Source organism: Hemiscyllium ocellatum, chromosome 19, assembly GCF_020745735.1.
Source record: "Hemiscyllium ocellatum isolate sHemOce1 chromosome 19, sHemOce1.pat.X.cur, whole genome shotgun sequence".
NCBI lineage: Eukaryota > Metazoa > Chordata > Chondrichthyes > Orectolobiformes > Hemiscylliidae > Hemiscyllium > Hemiscyllium ocellatum.
The window spans coordinates 21,334,159-21,352,681 of NC_083419.1; the positions used below are offsets into that span (position 1 = coordinate 21,334,159).

An 18,523-nucleotide genomic window follows, 5' to 3' on the forward strand; every position below is an offset into this window, starting at 1 on the left:
GTGTTCCAGATTTCCACCACCCTCTGAGTAAAAAAAGCTTTTCCTCTAATCTTCTCTCACTGCTTTGCCCCTTACTTTAAATCTGTACCCGCTGGTCATTGATTCCTCTATCAAGGGATATAGTCTCTTCCTGTCTACACCATCTGTACCCCTCAAGACTCTATACATCACAATCATGTCCCCTTTGCAATAAAAACAAAAGGGAAATACTAAAATTATTCAGTATTCCCAACAGCATTGGGAAAACGGGAAACGTTTAAATATTGGCGAGTTGAGTTCTGCTGAAAGTCCTTCACTTAAACCAAAATTATTTGATTGCTAGCTACTGATGAATTGGTTATACATTTCTGTTCATGCCTGTCTTTTGATGGAAAAGAATCCCACTTTACACCATGAACATTGATTGGTTTCATTCCAGTTTTAGTCATTCTCTTTTGCACCTTTTCTTATCATGTTTTGATTTTTTTGGGGGTTATGAATATTGACAGTGAAATTACTTGGACCCAGACTGTCAACATATCAGTGAGTGCAGTTGAGGTCTGTGAGTGTGCCACAATATTGAGGGTCACTGCAGGACCAACAGACAGTCATGTGATGGAGAGGTATCTCTGCCAGTGCTGTTGCAGTGGAAGGGAAACAGCTGCCTTAGATGGGCGATGAGCTTGATTACTAAATACCAATGGATTTGCAGTTAAATGTCTTTAGAGGAAGGCCAGTGGGAGTAATTAGACAGAGAGAAATGGAATTTTCTGCTGAAGTTGATAAATAATGCAGATGGAACAGAAAGTACAGGCACTGTGTGGCATGTTGGTTTCCTGACACCATTCCAAAGCTGGCTGTTCTGGGCAAATTGGGTTTGAGGCCCAGCTGCCCATTTTATGGAGATGTGCAGCAAATTAGGTTTATTAAACATCATTACAGCCACTTAAAGGAGGCGGAATTGGTTTCTCCATCTCCTGTAGATTTGCCTGCGTGAAGGTGCAGCCAAACATCACACTGGAGATGGATTTTGCATTCACCCACTTTAGAGGTGGGCTAGCTTTGTTGCATATTTGATTGTTTAAAGAAGTGAGTGAGTGGGCACCTTAAATGTTGAAGCACCCCCTCTGCGAGTTACCCCCTACTGTAGGCTGTCGGCCAATTAAACTTCATTGGGTTTTAATTCATCGAGGAGAAAGTGAGGTCTGCAGATGCTGGAGATCAGAGCTGAAAATGTGTTGCTGGAAAAGCGCAGCAGGTCAAGCAGCATTCAAGGAACAGGAGATTCGACGTTTTGGGCATAAGCCCTTCTTCAGGAATCGTCGAATCTCCTGTTCCTTGGATGCTGCGTGACCTGCTGCGCTTTTCCAGCAACACATTTTCAGTTGGGTTTTAATTCACCCTTAAATGATTGGGAACACCTGTCACCATACTAATCAAGAGGGAACCCAGACAAAATCGAAATAAGTTACTGCTTCCACTAAGGGTGAAGTTTGGACCCAGATACGCCCCTGGCTCTTATTTCCCAGATCCAAAATGGAGATATTGGTGGCCCCTTGGCTGACCTACAACCCCAGTAGCAGAAATACCAGAATCAAGTACAACTTTAATGTAGGCATTCGTTGCAGCCATTTTTGTCCTGTTGACATGAAGGACCCAATTTGAGTTACTTGTTCCAAACTGTTGTATGAATATGGTGGCCTGGTGCCAGAATTCCAACGTTTCTATGTCTCACAGATTTTTGTCCTTTGTTGGGCCCTTTGTGCCTGACCTTTTCCAGGAATCTGCCATTGAGCTTGAGGAGCTTTAGCTCCATTTTGCATCAGTATAAGTGTCTCGTGTAAAGCATGTGTTTGTGGAGCTCTACATCTTAACAGTGTCATCGTGACTCAAAAGCTTTCACATTCTCACATTTCACATCTACTTTAGACAAAACAGGAGAGAGAAACAAAGATGTTTAATTCATTAATGCTGGCTGGCTGAACTATCCCATTGACCTAATACAAGGTCATTGTCAAGCACTAAATAATAAGAAAAGCTATCCATCAGCAACTAAACGAGCACCACACAGTCTCCCAATCAAATAACTTCCATTTTATTTCCATCATCAATATCTGGAATGAGCAGCCTCCACAAAACTATCTGCTTTTTCAAACTGCTTCCCACTGTTTTGTCAGTGTACAGAGTAATTGAATAAACAATCTAATTCTTTTTAATCATGAGCTGTGATGCCCCAGTGGAATTCTAAAGCTACTGTCACACTCTTCTCAACCAAGTAGGGGATTGCACCAGCTTGATTAAAACACGGAACAGAGTTGTAAAGAACAAGCATACTCAATTATATGTGTGAATTTTCTAAATGAGAAGCAGACAATGAAAAATATGCTCAGGGAGTTAAATGGGAATTTTTCTTGACATTTTTATTACTTTCATTCCCTGTGTCTTTCAGTAACTGGGAATTGTACAAGAAACACCTGAGGTATTTCTCTGCACTGTCTGAGCAGGAGAAAAACCCGACATCAGTCCAATGACAGCTGGGCTTGGACAGACACCAAGGGAAAGTTCTGCTTGGTGTGCGATAGTTTTAGTGAAATATCATAGCCACAACCAAGTTTTCAGAAAGGATATGTCATTGCATAGACATCAACCTTACAGAAAACATAGGTGGTCCAGCATATACTTCAATTTTCTATGATGGTAGTTTGAGTCCACCATGGAGAAAAATAAATGGAAATATCACAATGTGGTAGTTTATTGGAAATCCAGAAAAAAATAAAAAAATAAGACTTTTTGTCTTGGTTTCACTGAAAATTAGAGATTATTTAGATGGGCTGATTGGAGGAACAGATTGAGTTTGGAAATATATGACTCACTTGGTATGAAGTGGCAGGAACTGGAAATGTAACCCATATTGAAATAGTAATGATTGAAGAATTTGAAAGCATTATGCACTTGATCTGTCCCAGTGAAAATGTGAGGCTTTATCATTTCTCTTTATGCCAGTTCATTAGCCAACTTTTTATTTATATTGCTGTTCTCTCCCATGTGTCCTGTTCTGACACAACAAACAGTTGAGTGACACATTAAAGATAAGGTGAAACATTACACGACATACCAGTGCAGGTTCATAGTTCCTTGAAAGTGGAGTCGCTGGTAGATAGGATAGTGAAGAAGGCATTTGGTGGCTTTCCTTTATTGGTCAGAGCATCAAGTAGAGGAATTGGGAGGTCATATTGCGGCTGTACAGGACGTTGGTTAGGCCACTTTTGGAATGTTGTGTGCAGTTCTGGTCTCCCTCCTATCAGAAGGCTGTCATGAAATTTGAAAGGGTTCAGAAACGATTTACTGGGATGTTGCCAGGGTTGGAGGGTTTGAGAAACAGGGAGAGGCTGAATAAGCTGGGGTTATTTTCCCTGGAGCATTGGAGGCTGAGGGATGACCTTATAGAGGTTTATAAAATCATGAGGGGCATGAGTAGGGTAAATGGATAAGGTCTTTTCCCTGGGTCGGGAGAGTCCAGAACTAGAGGGCATAGATTTAGGGTGAGAGGGACCTAAGTGGCAACTTTTTCATGAGGATGGTGCGTGTATGGAATGAGCTGCCAGAAGAAGGGGTGGAGGCTGGTACAATTACAACATTTAAAAGGCATCAGGATGGGTAGATGAATAGGAAGGTTTTCAAAGGATATGGACCAAATGCTGGCAAATGGGATTAGATTAGGTTGGGATATCTGTTCGGCATGGGTGAGTTGGACAGAAGGGTCTGTTTCCCTGCTGTACATCTCTATGACTCTATGCCCATGTTATAGTCAACAGGTTTATTTGAAAACATGAGCTTTTGGAGTTCTGCTCCTTCCTTGGGCCAAGTTTTAGGGTAGCTATCTTTCTGCTTATAAATTTTGTGTCCGTGTTCCTTCCCTCTTCCGTACAACTCCTGAGGAAGGAGCAGAGCTCGGAAAGCTTCCATTTTCAAATAAATCTGTTGGGCTATAGCTTGGTGTTGTGTGGTGCTTGATCCTGTCCAACCCAGTCTAACACTGGCACCTCCACACACAGTATAGACAGAGCAACAGCATCAGTTTTATTCTCTTGTTTGATGTATAAATAATCAGCTATTTTTCACTTATCTATCAGTCTCATGGGATACACTTGTACTTTTCAAGGCAATAACGGTATAGCTGAATACTTCACAGTTTTAAAGGTTAAGCAACACAGAATACATTTAGAATCCTTAATGCTTTTGGGGAAAAAGTGTGCCCTGACTTCAGCAAGGAGGAAAAAACACATTCACCTGACTATTGTTTTGTCCCTACATTATTGTACCTCCCGATCTCTGGGACTGGAGGTGACCCTCAGTTATCTGTGAAGGGTCCGAGAATGTTTTGAATCTGAAATAGCTTTCCATCGCCTGCTTGTTTTGATCCACATTTCTACAGAGTACTGGTTCCAAACGGAATTATAATGATTGCTGATAGAGCTGATTTTTAACTGCAGTATCACTCTTGGTCCTATTTGAATTTGGTGTCAATGCCTCCTGTTTGTGTTCTGACCAGTGCAATGCTGGATGACAGGATTGCAGTCTTTTCTGATCTGCTTAGATCACCTATTTTCAATTGAACTTGAAACACTGAATGATAACCTGACCAGTTAACTGAACATTGGACAGACATACCAATCAGTGATTATGTCCTGTACTTGTTATCTCAAGTATTCACCTAAAACATTCTATCTCAGTCTGTTTCACTATGTATGCATGGATGGATAAGGAACAGTTTTATGTGGATTATCATTTTGTTCAATATTCTTTCAGTATGATTAATTCCGACTACCTTGACTAATTATTGTTCTTCTGTGAAGGTGAGACTGTATGCCAGGCCAGATGCTATTCAAAGAGGATCAGGCGACTATGCTTTGAATATAACAAAGCGGCTGCTGGAATTTTATGAAGATTACTTTAATGTCAGCTACTCTCTGCCAAAATTAGGTATGTTACATAACTACATTTCTTCAATTATAACACTAGTCAGTTGAATATGCTCTGGATCTCTTAAAAGGCTGTCTTCGGTAAAAGCTTCATGTCGTTTGTAATCTGTAGTGATGTAATCTGACTGAAATGTATAATTGTGTCACACAAACATTGGAATAGCACTTATACATTGTGTCATTGTAATAATGTACAAGCCGGTGGTCTTTTCAAGTGCTCAGAATAGTGTTATTTTAATAGGAGAATGGAGCTGTGCCAGGGGTCTGGATTTGACTGTCTGCGTGGAGTTTGCACGTTTACCCTTAACTCTGGGTACTCCAGTTTCCTTTTGTAGTCCAAAGGTGTGTAGGTTAGGTGGATTTGCCAATGCTAAATTGCTCTGGTGGTATCCACCGGTTTGTAGGTTAGATGGATTAACCATGGGAAATGTGAGGTTATGGAGATGTGGTAGGGGTCTGGGTCTGGGTCTGGGTCTGGGTGGGATGCTCTTTGGAGGGTCAGTGTGGACTTGATGGGCTGAACGGTCGGTAGGGATTCTGTGATTTAATTTATTCCCTGACAGAATTTAAGAATCCATAGACAGGGGACGAAACGTCTGCAACACAAATTCCCAGCTCGGCGAACAGAACCACAACAACGAGCACCCGAGCTACAAATCTTCTCACAAACTTTGAAATCCATAGAGCGTTAGCCTCACTTCTGATGTTAGTTCTGCATGGGATATTCACTTAGTTCTGCAGTGGAGATTTTAAATAATTATATCTTTTGTACAATGTTAAGCCTTTACAAACTTCAGTTTGTTGCTGTAGGTATACAGAAGGCCTCAGAGCAGGAGGGTGTGGGAAAAGATGCTGAGAGATGAAGGAATGAGAAAGGGGAGAGAGAGAAGTAAACGAAAATGGGGGGTGGAGAGGTGCAGGAGAAAAGGAAGAATTGAAAAAGATTCCACAAAGTGAAGTGAGATTCTGAGCAATGGAGGAGGATGCGAAGAAAAGTGAGGAGTGAAGGAAGAGAGTGAGAAATATATCAAAACAAAAGAGAGCAGGAAATACAAAGTAGGAGATGGTGAGCAATGAAATCAAGAATAGCCAGAAGTTGAAGAGACAAGAACTAAGTAACTCAGACTTAGAAACAGAGGGAAGTTACCTGGAATAAAAATTGTGTTGATGTAGCACCTTTTATGATCGCGGAATGTTCCAATGTGCTTTGCAGCTGAAGAAGAAACTTGGAATTGAAAGTCCCTTGTTCTGTCATGTAATTCCCAGAAGCCTAAAGTAGTCACATTGTATGACACAACGTGTGAGAGCTTCACTGCGTGGATTTCTTGCTATTCTATGTATGTACCTGGTGGACTTTGTTTGCGGCAACTGGCTGTGGTCTGACATTAAACAATGGCACCCTGAATGCGCATTCTCAAAACGATCAGTTCCTACCTTTTACAAACAATGTAACAAAATAACACCGAGCCTTTTTGAAGGACGGGTGGAGAATTTGGTTGGGATGGAGGCAGTAATTCTGTTTTTCAACCGTGGGTTAAAACTTCCCGTTACATTCTTTTTGACTTTCTCATCCTTCACGATGTTTTGCATGAATCAACAAGTAAAGTATACTCATGAGCACCCCAGTCCACTGTAGTTACTACCATGGAGGCCATTGCTTTTGGCAAAAACAAGAAGCAAGTGTATTGACAAAGCTGACATAGATAAGGCATGTAACTAGTAAGGTAGACGCTTTCCTGTAACATCTTCACTTACTTTGTACTTTCATAATTAAAGTTGCTTACTGTTAGAGGTGAAGCTTCTCCATGTACTTCAGCTCATGAGAGGTTTCAGTTGTGTGCAGTCAGGCTTGTTGTTAAACACTTAGTGTTATGAGCGAAGCCTGACTGGGCCAACAAGCCCAGTGACAGAACTAACATCAGAAGTGAGGCTACCGATCTATGGATTCTTAAATTCTGTCAAGGAATAAACTAATCACCTGATACATGCTCTGGAGGTGTCGACCACACACACCATTTGCAAATGATATTATAAGAAGAATATTAAACAGGGGAGGGTTCAGAAGAGATTTACCAGGATGTTACTGAGAATGGAGGATTTGAGTTATAAGGAGAGGTTGGAAAGGCTAGACTTGTTTCACGGGAGCGTAGGAGGTTGAGGGTGACCTTATAGAGATTTATAAAGCCATATGGGATATAAATAAGGTGAATGGAAGGTGTCTTGTCTCTAGAGTGGTGGATTTCAAGGCTGGCGACATTTTTTAAGGTGAGAGGAGAAAGATTTAAAAGAGACATCAGAGGCAATTTTTTTTAACGCAGAGTGTGGTTTGTGTGTGGAATGAATTTCCAGAAGATGTAGTTGTTGTGGGTACAATTACACTATTAAAAGACATTAAGCTACATACATAGATGAAAAATATTTGGAGGAATGTGAGCCAAGCGCAGACAGATGGGACTAATTTAGATTGGGATTCTGATTGGCATGAACTGGTCCAACTGAAAGGTCTGTTTTCTGTGCTGTATGAGCCTGGCTCTGATTGTAAGTGACATTGTGCAGTGGTGTTAGGGTGATAAAAGCAGGATGAAGATTTGAATATTGATGCATATAATTATCTATTACAAATAGATACGCACTCTTGTTTTATTTACCATTCCTCGTAACGACCGTAACTCTGATCCATTTGTTTACAGTATTGAAAATACTGGAGAAACTCAGCAGTCTGACAGCAACTGAGAAGAGAGAAAAACAGAGTTAAAATTTTGAGTCTGATATCGCTATTTTTCAGCACTCGATACCATAATTCAAAACGTTAACTTTGTTTCTCACTGCAAAGATGTTGCCGTCCCTGCTGAGTTTCTGTGTCTGTTTCAGATTTACAACGTCTGCAGTATTTTGCTTTTGGAACCAAGAATTAAGAAAATTTACAGCTCAGGAACAGGCCCTTCAGCCCTCCAAGCCAGAGCCGATCCAAATCCACTGTCTAATCCTATTGCCCAGTTCCTAAGCATCTGTATCCTTGTGCTCCCCCCGCTACTCATGCATCTGTCCAGACCCACCTTAAATGAATCTACCGTGCCTGTCTCTACTACCTTTGCTGGCAACACGTTCCAGGCACCTATCACCCTCTGCGTAAAGTACTTTCATGTGTATCCCCTTAAACTTTTCTCCTCTCAGCTTGAATGCATGACCTCTCGTTACTAAATTCCTCACCCTGGGAAAAAGCTTTTTCTATTCACCCTGTCCATACCTTTCATGATTTTGTAAACCTCAATCAGCAGCACCCCCCCACCTCCTTTTTGCTAATGGAAACAATCCTAAACTACTCAACCTCTCTTCATAGCTAGCATCTTCCATACTAGACAACATCCTCATAAACCTTCTCTGCACCCTCTCCAAAGTGTTCACATCCTTTTGGTAATGTGGTGACCAGAACTGTACACTGTATTCTAAACATGGTCGAACCAAAGTCTTGTATAATTTTAACATGAATTGCCTGTTTAGATTAGATTACTTACAGTGTGGAAACAGGCCCTTCGGCCCAACAAGTCCACACCGACCTGCCGAAGCGCAACCCACCCATACCCCTTACCTAACACTACGGGCAATTTAGCATGGCCAATTCACCTGACCCGCACATCTTTGGACTGTGGGAGGAAACCGGAGCACCCGGAGGAAACCCACGCAGACACGGGGAGAACGTGCAAACTCCACACAGACAGTCGCCTGAGGCGGGAATTGAACCCAGGTCCCTGGCGCTGTGAGGCAGCAGTGCTAACCACTGTGCCACCGTGCCACCCTTGTTCTTATACTCAATACCCTGTCCGATGAAGGCAAGCATGCCATATGCCTTCTTGACCGCTCTATGCAGCCACCTTCAGGGTACAATAGACCTGACCTCCCAGATCTCTCTGCTCATCAACTTTACCCAAGGCTCTTCTGTTTACAGTATAGTTTGCTCGAGAATTAGACCTTCCAAAATGCATCACCTCACATTTGCTCAGATGGAACTCCATCTGCCAACTCTCCAGTCTATCTATATTCTCCTGTATTCTTTGACAGTCCCCTATGCTTTCTGCTACTCCACCAATCTTCGTGTCATCTGCAAACTTGCTGATCATGCTAACAGTGCCCTCTTCCAGATCATTTATATGTATCACAAACAACAGTGGCCCCAGCACTGACCCCTGTGGAACACCACTGGTCACCTTTCTCCATTTCAAGAAACTCCCTTCAACTACTACCCTCTGTCTCCTGTTGCTTAACTAGTTCTTTATCCACCTAGCTAGAACATCCTGCACACCATGTGACTTCACTTTCTCTATTAGTTTACTGTGGGGAATCTTATCAAATGCCTTACTAAAGCCCATGTATATGACATCAATAGCCCTTCCTTCATCTATCAACTTGGTCATTTCCTCAAAGAACTCTATTAAGTTGGTAAGGCATGATCTCCCCTGCACAAACCCATGTTGCCTATCACTGATAACCCCATTTTCTTCCAAATATAAATTGATCATATCCCTCAGTACCTTCTCCAGCAACTTTCCCACCACTGACGTCAGGCTCACTGGTCTGTAGTTACCTGGAATATCCCTACTACCCTTCTTGAACAGGGGACAACATTAGCAACTCTCCAGTCCTCTGGCACCTCACTTGTGTTTACGGATGCAACAGAGATATCTGTCAGGGCCCCAGTTATTTTCTCTGTCTTTTATTCCTCTTGTTTAATTTGATTACTAGTTTGGGACATGGCATCTTTGGAACATAATTGCGATGTCATTGTGTAGGCCAGTTCACTACATTGTCATCTGTTTGGGTACTTCTGCTGTACACAGTTCCTGGAACAGGTCGGAACAATCTGTGCAACGGATTCCATCATACTGGCTGGCAAAGTGTGAATGTGTGAATAGACCAAAATCAGAGCCAATTTTCAATGGTGTGATAAAACATGGAACAGTAAAGTCAGTCATTAATATTGACTGCTGTAAATATGAAAAAATGCTTGCTGAAACAAAATCAACAGTTAAGTGCATCTGTACCAATGTTTTGCACTGAATGATGAAGAAATTTCAAAAACAGACTTCCAGGTTTCTGTATGTGTTACAAACTCCTAAATGTGAATAGATATTGAGGGAACTTCCCAGGCTGTTTTGCATGCGCCTGGAGAGTTAAAACCCCTCAAAATTAGGTCGAGGTCAGAATTTCAAAAACATGCCATCTTTTTCTGGCTCTAATTAGGCAAGTTTGAAGGTGAACGGAAATCAGCTCCATAAGTCTGTTGGGTAAGCAATTAAATATTCAGAAGTACATTAAGTTGTGTTTTAAAGAACCCAGTATTGATTCACCAGGGTAACGGCAGTGCGTGCACGGCAGTGAATGCTTTCTGAGTGAATAGGACAGACGGGGGAGCCTTTAAATAGTGAAACCGAAAAGTGGTGACAACGGCTAGGTAGGTAAGAGGTTGCTGTTCGTTGCACTCATTATTAGAGAATGTTTCTTGAAGTCATTTTTCCATTTTTTGATTTAGGTGTTGGACATTTATCTGTTGGTGAAAGAGTGTTGAAGTTTATTGTTGAATCATAGGTATCAATAACGTTCCACCATATGCCATGATACGAAATATTAACTGAAATCTTCTGGGCAAGTTAATAAATTGGAGCTAATTAAGATACTCACTCAAAACTAATATTTTTGTCACATGACATGCATTTTATTAGTTAACCAAGAGTAACTTATAGCTGTTACGTTAGCATATGTACATTTTGAATCCATTCAATCTGGCCTAAGATGAATATTTTCTCTTCTTAACAAAGGGAAATTAATTTGAGTGAGATTTTGCTGCCAAGGTTATCTAGAACCAGAAGAACTTTATGACAAATCAGACAATGTAATGGAAGAAGTTTTGATCAAGATTAAATTGACATAAAGTTCCAACTTAAAATTATGTCTTTTTACCCCATGATGTTCAGTTTTTGGGCACTTATAATGGCCAGTTTCCATCAATTCAATGTTTGCCCAAGCCCACTCATATCCTCATCTGTGGCTGGTATCCATGATGTGCAAGAGCTGATGTTGGACTGGAGTGGATAAAGTCATAAGTCACATGACATCAGGTTATAGTTCAACAGGTTTAGTGACTTCACCTGACAGAGGAGCAGCGCTCCGAAAGCTTGTGATTTCAAATAAATTTGGACTATAACTTGGTGTCATGTGACTTCTGACTGTGGCTGGGATGGAACAGCAAGTGTGTCAGTCGAGATTTTCTTGCTCAGATTTCTCACTTTCCTATTTATTATGTAGCAATCTTAAAATAATAAGGTGCTTACAAAGTAAGGGGCATATGTTGAAAATGAAGACCCAGTCAAACCGATTGAAGTAATATTTTCATGAGTATATTGGAGCAGGTGGTAAAGTTTGGGTCTGAGGATGTACTTTTTGCTACTTTTGTTTGATGAATTCAGGGATGCAGACGCTTTTAATATTTTCAATCAACCTGTTTTAGCAGGCAAATTATGCGAATCAATTTGAGGAAACAGGTGCAGCAAAATGTCTGTCCCTTTAATTCATGTTTAACTCTGTGACAAATCCTTAAGCTTAAAAAGAAATTCAGATTAAACTTGTAAAAATTAAATGAAAAGTGAAGAGTTCTTAATTCTTCCTGTTGAAGGGCTTTTGCAGAAAACGTTGATTCTCCTGTTCATCGGATGCTGCCTGATCTGCTGTGCTTTTCCAGCACCACACTCTCGACTCTAATCTCTAGCATCTGCAGTCTCACTTTCGCCTAGTTCTTAATTCTTCTCTCAGTTTGTAATGAGATTCAGATTTTTGTTCGATCTGCTTGTTTGGCTTCAACAAGCATCTGAAAATGTTATTAGAATGTTGTTTTCAAGCTCATTGAAAATGTGCTTAAAAAATGAAATTTCTTATATTCATAGTAAGTGTTTCAACAAAATCTTATAAGAAATTTAAAACTTAGACATTCAGCAATACATGATCAAATTTACTCATAATATTCACTCCTTAAACAGTCTTTTGTATCTTTGATGTCTTCCGATCTTTGCTTAAAGATCTTTGCCTCTCCCAAAAGCTCGGGCTTATGTCACTTGAGGCATTACTGTTGAGCCAAGCTTTAGTACAGTCGGTAGAGTGGGGCAATGTTAGGAGTGGGAGGGTTGGGGGAGTAGGTGTGTAATGGTTGGTGAGGGGAATTTAGGAGAGAGATGTTGGGAAACTGAAAAGGACATGAAGGGAGAGAGGGCTGAGGTTAACAACAACCGCATTCGAATTGAATTGAATTGAATTCATTGTCACGTGTACTGAGACACAGTGAAAAGCTTTGTCTTGCGAGCAATACAGGCAGATCACAGAGTTAAGCAGATGGATAAATAAATAATAGGTAAGCAGCGGCAAAAACAAAAACACAGGTACAGACGAATGTTAAGAGTTTGTGAATCCATTCAGTATTTTAACAACAGTAGGGTAAAAACTATTCGAAACCGGCTGGTGCGTGTGTTCAGGCTTCTGTACCTTCTCCCCTATGGTAGAGGTTGTAGAAAAACATTGCCAGGGTGGGATAAATCTTTGAGAATGCAGGCAGCTTTTCCTTGACAGCGGGTCTGGTAGATGTATTCTGTAGTTGGGAAGTTGGCCTTTGTGATTGTCCAGGCCAAGTTCACCACTCTCTGTAACCATCTCCAATCTTGAATGGTACAGTTGCCATACCAGGGAGTGATACATCCAGACAGAATGCTTTCAATGGCACACCTATAAAAGTTGGCAAGGGTATTCACTGTCATATTAAATTTTCTCAGCTGCCTGAGGAAGAAGAGCTGTTGTTGGGCCTTTGTAACCAGTGCGGCCACATGAAGAGTCCAAGAAAGCTTATTGTGGATGACCACTCCCAGGAGCTTGACAGTCTCCACTCGTTCCACCTCTGTGCTGTTAATGTGTAAGGAGGCATGAGTAACATCCTACTGAAAGTCAATAATGAGTTCCTTGGTTTTGTCTACGTTGAGAGCTAAGTTGTTCTCAGTGCGCCAATCTTCCAGGTCTTTCACCTCCCCTGTTTCATTGCCATCTGAGATTCGACAGACTATAGTGGTGTCATCAGCGAACTTGTAAATGGCATTAGTCTGGTATTTGGCGACGCAGTCATGTGTATTCAGTGAGTACAGTAGGGGCTGAGTATGCACCCTTGGGGGGCTCTCGTATTGAGTGTTACTTCTCTGCCAAAATTCTGCTCGAAGCAAGTGTAGAAGGTGTTGAGACAATCTGAGGGGGAATGTGTCATCACCTGCTATCTTGCACTGTCTCTTTTTAGAACCTGTCTTGTCATTCAGTCCTTGCCATCGTTGCTGGGTGTCTGTCTGGGTCTCTAGTTTGTGTCGGTATTGGTCCTTGGCTGTCTTAATGGCTCTGTGAAGGTCATACTTGGATTCTAATATTTGAGTGGGTCCCCTGATCTGAACGCCTCACGCCTGGTTTTTAGCAGGTTGTGATGTCCTGATTCATCCACGGTTTCCTGTTGGGGAACACCCGGATTGACTTCCTTGGTTTGCAGTCCTCCACACACTTGCTGATAAAGTCTGTGACGGTAGTGGTGTACTCGTCCAAGGTACCTGCAGACTGTTTGAACATGGCCCAGTCAGCCGATTCCCGGCAGCATTGGAGTAGATCCTCTGCCTCCTCTGACCAGTACTGGACCTGTATCCACGAGGGGGTCTCCTGCTTGAGCTTTTGCCTGTGAGCTGGGAGTAGAAGCACAGCATTGTGGTCGCAGTTCCCGAATTTAGAGCACAGCATTACCCCAAAGGCAGCCACTGCGCTGGTGGCTCTTTTCTCTGCTTTGTCATGTTATACCAAATCCCCAAAAATGAGACAAGGGAGAATATATGTGGGGAGAGCAGCCCAAGAGAATGGAATGATAGATAGGAAAGTGGAAAGGTGAAACAAATGGCAACACAAAGCCATCAGAGACTTTTAAGAGAATGATCATACACTCAGATTTACCAGGTGCAACATCATAGGAGATCAATAAACAGATGATAATTTATTCTCAAATACGCCTTCATTGTTCTATAAATAAAATAAACGTTGCTTAGAAATAGCTCTGTTTCATTACTGATGACAGTGCGTTGCACTTTGATCATCTCTTTTAACTATGAATCTGTATTGTCTCAGTAACTCGAGGGGCTCATACATTACTGCACTTGTTTTTATTTTATTCCCTGCATTACGATTTGGCAATCTCACAAAGCAGTGTTGATGATTATTCTCATGGTGCAGATTAATGATACTCTTGAGTGCTTCATGCTCTTGTGAGTTCAGGAGACCTGGTTGCAAGCTGCTGTGTAATCTGTGGGCTCCATGGGATATTTTATGCTGGCTTGTTTACATTTTAAATAGTGTTCCTGCTGTAGGTTGAATTAGCCTCTCGGGAAAACCGTACTTTCAAAGCAAATTGATGAACCCAAGAGCACATGGTGTTAACACAGTCTCTCTTGATTGCATTTTTATCAATTCATTAATAATTAAAAATATTCTACAGCTCCAGAGCTATGAGAAATATAAGCATGACTGTTCACTAAATTAAGGTGTCTTTTAAACTAAGCTATCCATTGTAGCCTCATCCAATTTTTTTTACCTCACACTATTGATTTGAGGGAAATATATCAATTTGTGTATGGGCAGATAGCAAGTTGCATTATTGTAGATTAACACAGTATGTATTAATTCACCAAAGAATGTATAACACTCGGAGTTGACTAAAGATTAAATTAGATTCCCTACAGTGTGTTAAATGATAGTTCCATAAGGAGTTAGTGGGTTTCAGTTTCACTTAAGCTTTTTGCTCAGTATGAAAGAGGTCACAAAGAGATCACCTCAGTCCTTGATAAAGCAAATGTGCGAACAACCAAGAACAACTTGCTGTTAAAATACAAGACATCTTACAATAGGAACTACATTTGCTGCTGGGTCACCGGCAGAATTAGCTCTAACATGTCATCTTCTTTTCCTCCAGAAATTAAATAGGTAGCTGCAGATCAGCGCGATGATATAACAATGTGATCACACAATGTACTGTCAATGGACTGTCCTTTCCTTTCCAACTCATGTCTCAGTTGATACTTTTACTCCTTTAAGGGAACTTCATGGAACTGACAGAACTTGTTTGATGGTGGGGTGAGGGAGAGGTGCATCTAATATACGAAGAGACAAACACAGAGCAGGACTAGGCCATTCAGCCCTTCAGATCTCCTCCACATGGCTGATCTGATAGTAACCTCAAATGCACATTCTTGATTATCCCAGTAACCTTGATCTTGTTGCTTATCAAGATTCTGTCTACTTCTGCCAGAAAACTACTAGGCTCTGCTTTCACTGCCTTTTTTAGGAAGAGCGTTCCAATGTCTCATGACCCTCTGAGAGAAAGAAAATCGCCTCATCTCTGATTTATTTTTGAGTAGTGACCACTAGTTGTAGAGAAGAGGAAATATCTTTTCCACAGGAGAGCCCAGAGGACATTTACATGCTTCAGTCAAGTCATTTATTAGACTTCTAAACTCTAACAAGTTGTAAGCCTAGTCTGTCTGACCTTTCCTCATAAGGCAACTTACCTATTTCCAGATATTAGTTTGATAAACCTTCTCTGAACTGCATCCAATGCATTTGCTTTGTTCCTTAAATAAGGTGACCAGTATTGTTCACAGAGTACCAGATGTCCTAGGGAGTGTTGCTGAACAAAGAGACCTTGGAGTACAGATTCATAGCTTCTTGAAAATGGAGTCATAGGTAGTAAGGATAGTGAAGAAGGTGTTTGGTATGCTTTCCTTTATTGGTCAGAGTATTGAGTACAGGAGTTGGGAGGTCATGTTGCAGCTGTACAGGACATTGGTTAGGCCAGCTTTGGAATATTACATGCAATTTTAGTCTCCTTCCTATTGGAAAGATTTTGTGAAACCTGAAAGAATTCAGAAAAGATTTACAAGGATGTTGCCAGGGTTGGAGGATTTGAGCTATATGGAGAGGTTGAATAGGCAGGGGCTGTTTTCCCTGGAACATTGGAGGCTGAGGGGTGACTTTATAGAGGTTTATAACATCATGAGGGGCATGGATAGGATAAATAGACAAAATATTTTCCCTGGGGTGGGGAGTCCAGGACTAGAGGGTATAAGTTTAGGGTGAGTGGGGAAAGACATAAAAGAGACCTAAGGGGCAACGTTTTCACGCAGAGGGTAGTATATGTATGGAATGAGCTGCCACAGGAAGTGGTGGAGGCTGGTACAATTGCAACATTTCAAAAGTATCTGGATAGGAATATGAATAGAAAAGGTTGAGAGAGATATGGGGTGGATGCTGGCAGGTGGGACTAAATTGGGTTGGGATATCTGGTCACCATGGATGAGTTGAACTGAAGCGTCTGTTTTCATGCTGTACAACCCTATGACTCTATATGGTCTCAGTAGTGACCTGATGGGAAGGTGCATGGATAGACTTCCCAGCTCCCTGCAAATTAAAGCATTGGACAGCACAAGCCTTCTCTAGGACCTCAGACTCCAGGTGGTAGCCCTGCTCACTGAGGGCCTCCAGTCATTCAGAGGATAGGTATTCCTTCCCGTTGTCAAGTCCACCTGTCAGACAACAAGTGCTGCTCCTGGCATGCCATCCTGCACTTTGCATTGAACCAGCAGTATCATTTGACAGAAATTGTCAAATGAGGTTACATTAGGTAATGAGGTTTCAGATTGTGATTGAATACATTTCTATGCTGCTGATGGCCCTGAATGACATGACTGTACAGCTTTGATTTACTAGATCTGTTCCCATTTAATACTGTCACTCAAGATGAAGTTAGGACTTTATCTCCACAGGACTGTGCAGTGGTTATTCCTTTTGATACAGTCATGGACAGTTGCATCTGTGACAGATAAATTAATGAAGATGACATCAAGGAAGTTATTCTCTCTTGTTGCCTCCCCCCTCCCACCTGTTGCAGGTCCATTCTAGCAGCAGTGCTCATTAGGGCTTAGTCAGTAGTGGTGCTCCTGAGCCAGTCTTAGTGATGGACATTGAAGTTGCCCAACTAGCCTACTTTTCCTCAGTGCTTCGTCCAAGTAGTTTTCAATATTGAGGAGAAGTGACGTCAGTGGGTTGTAGGGGAAGTGGGGATCAGCAGGGCAAGTTTCATTGTCGTGTTTGATTTGGTACGATGAGAGTTCTTGGGATCCAGAGACACTGGGGCAGCTCCCTCCTGACTATACCACTGTGCCGCCACCGCTGTTGGGTCTGTCCTGCTGAGGGGACCGGACTTAGAGCGGGCTAGTGATGGGATGGAGATGTTGTATTTAAGGTATGATTCCAGGACTATGTTGATGTTGAGCTGTTACTTTATTAGTCCTTGGTACAGCTTTCCACTTCTGGCAATAGCCCTCCAGATGGTTGTAAGGATGATTTGACAGGGTTGGGCCTGACATTGTTATTTCTGGTGCCTAGCTCAAAGGCAGGTGGTTTGTTTAGTTTCATTCCTTTCTTTAGACTATGCAGTAATTTTCAAACAAATTAGTGGCTTGCTACACCATTTTAGGGGCCAATTGAGTGTAATCCACATTGCTGTGAGTCTGGACTCACAGGTAGGTCAGACCAAGTAAGGATCGACGTAGGGGGAAACTAAGTGGATTTTTATGACAATGAACAATGATTACATGTTTGTCATTAACTGGTTTGAATTCCAGATTTTATTAAATTCAAATTTCACCATCTGCTCTGGTGGATTTCAAAACCCATGCCTCCAGACATTAGCTTGGGGTTCTGGATGACTAGCCTAGTGCTTTACCACAATGCCACATTGGTTATTCTTTAAAGTAAAACCCCTCACACTGTATTTCTAAACACTGCTGTTGCTGCTATTCTGTTCATTTGAAACCCATGACCTTTGCTGCAAATTGTCCAGCTCAAGAGTGTTTCAAGAATGCTGAAGTTCAAGCAGACAATTTGCACCTTGCGTCTGGAAAATTCCTTCATAGAAACCATTATCAAAGTATAAATCGCAAGGGAGTTAATTTTACTGATCAATGGCTGTAAAATGCTGTGGATTTGTTAGAAATGCCAGTCGTATAGTTTGACCTTCGGTGGCACTTCTGAGCAGCTTAATAAAGAATAATTCTACAGTCCTCGCATTTGTGAACTTATGCTTTTGGTCTATGCTTCACAGACAACATATGTTTTACTCAAGGAACTTCATTCTGCTATAGAGTCATAGCATAGCAACAGGCCCACCATGTCAGTGCCAACCAACGAACACTAAACTACGCTGATCCCATTTATGTGCACTTGGTCCATAGCCTGCAATATCCGAGCATTTTAAATGCTCATCCAGATGCTTCTTAACAGTGATGAGAGTACTTGCCTCCAACCCCCTGTCAGGCAGCACGTTCCATTTTTCTGCCACTCTCTGGTCCTAGAAATGTCTGCAACTGGGAAGAGATTCTCATGATCTATTTACATTAAACCTGTACCATGTGATTTCATATGCCACAGAGTGCTTTCATCAGCAGAATCCCCAA

The 18,523-nt window shown here is 41.6% G+C and overlaps 1 protein-coding gene across 1 annotated transcript in view; it reads left to right on the forward strand.

Annotated features, from left to right (window-relative positions):
* LOC132824658 (thyrotropin-releasing hormone-degrading ectoenzyme-like) overlaps positions 1 to 18,523 on the forward strand; it is a 106,766-nt gene that overhangs the window by 20,926 nt on the left and 67,317 nt on the right. Inside the window, exon 3 of the mRNA XM_060839293.1 lies at positions 4,836 to 4,962. Coding sequence (XP_060695276.1) covers positions 4,836 to 4,962 — 127 coding nt within the window. The remainder of the gene's footprint in view (positions 1 to 4,835; positions 4,963 to 18,523) is intronic.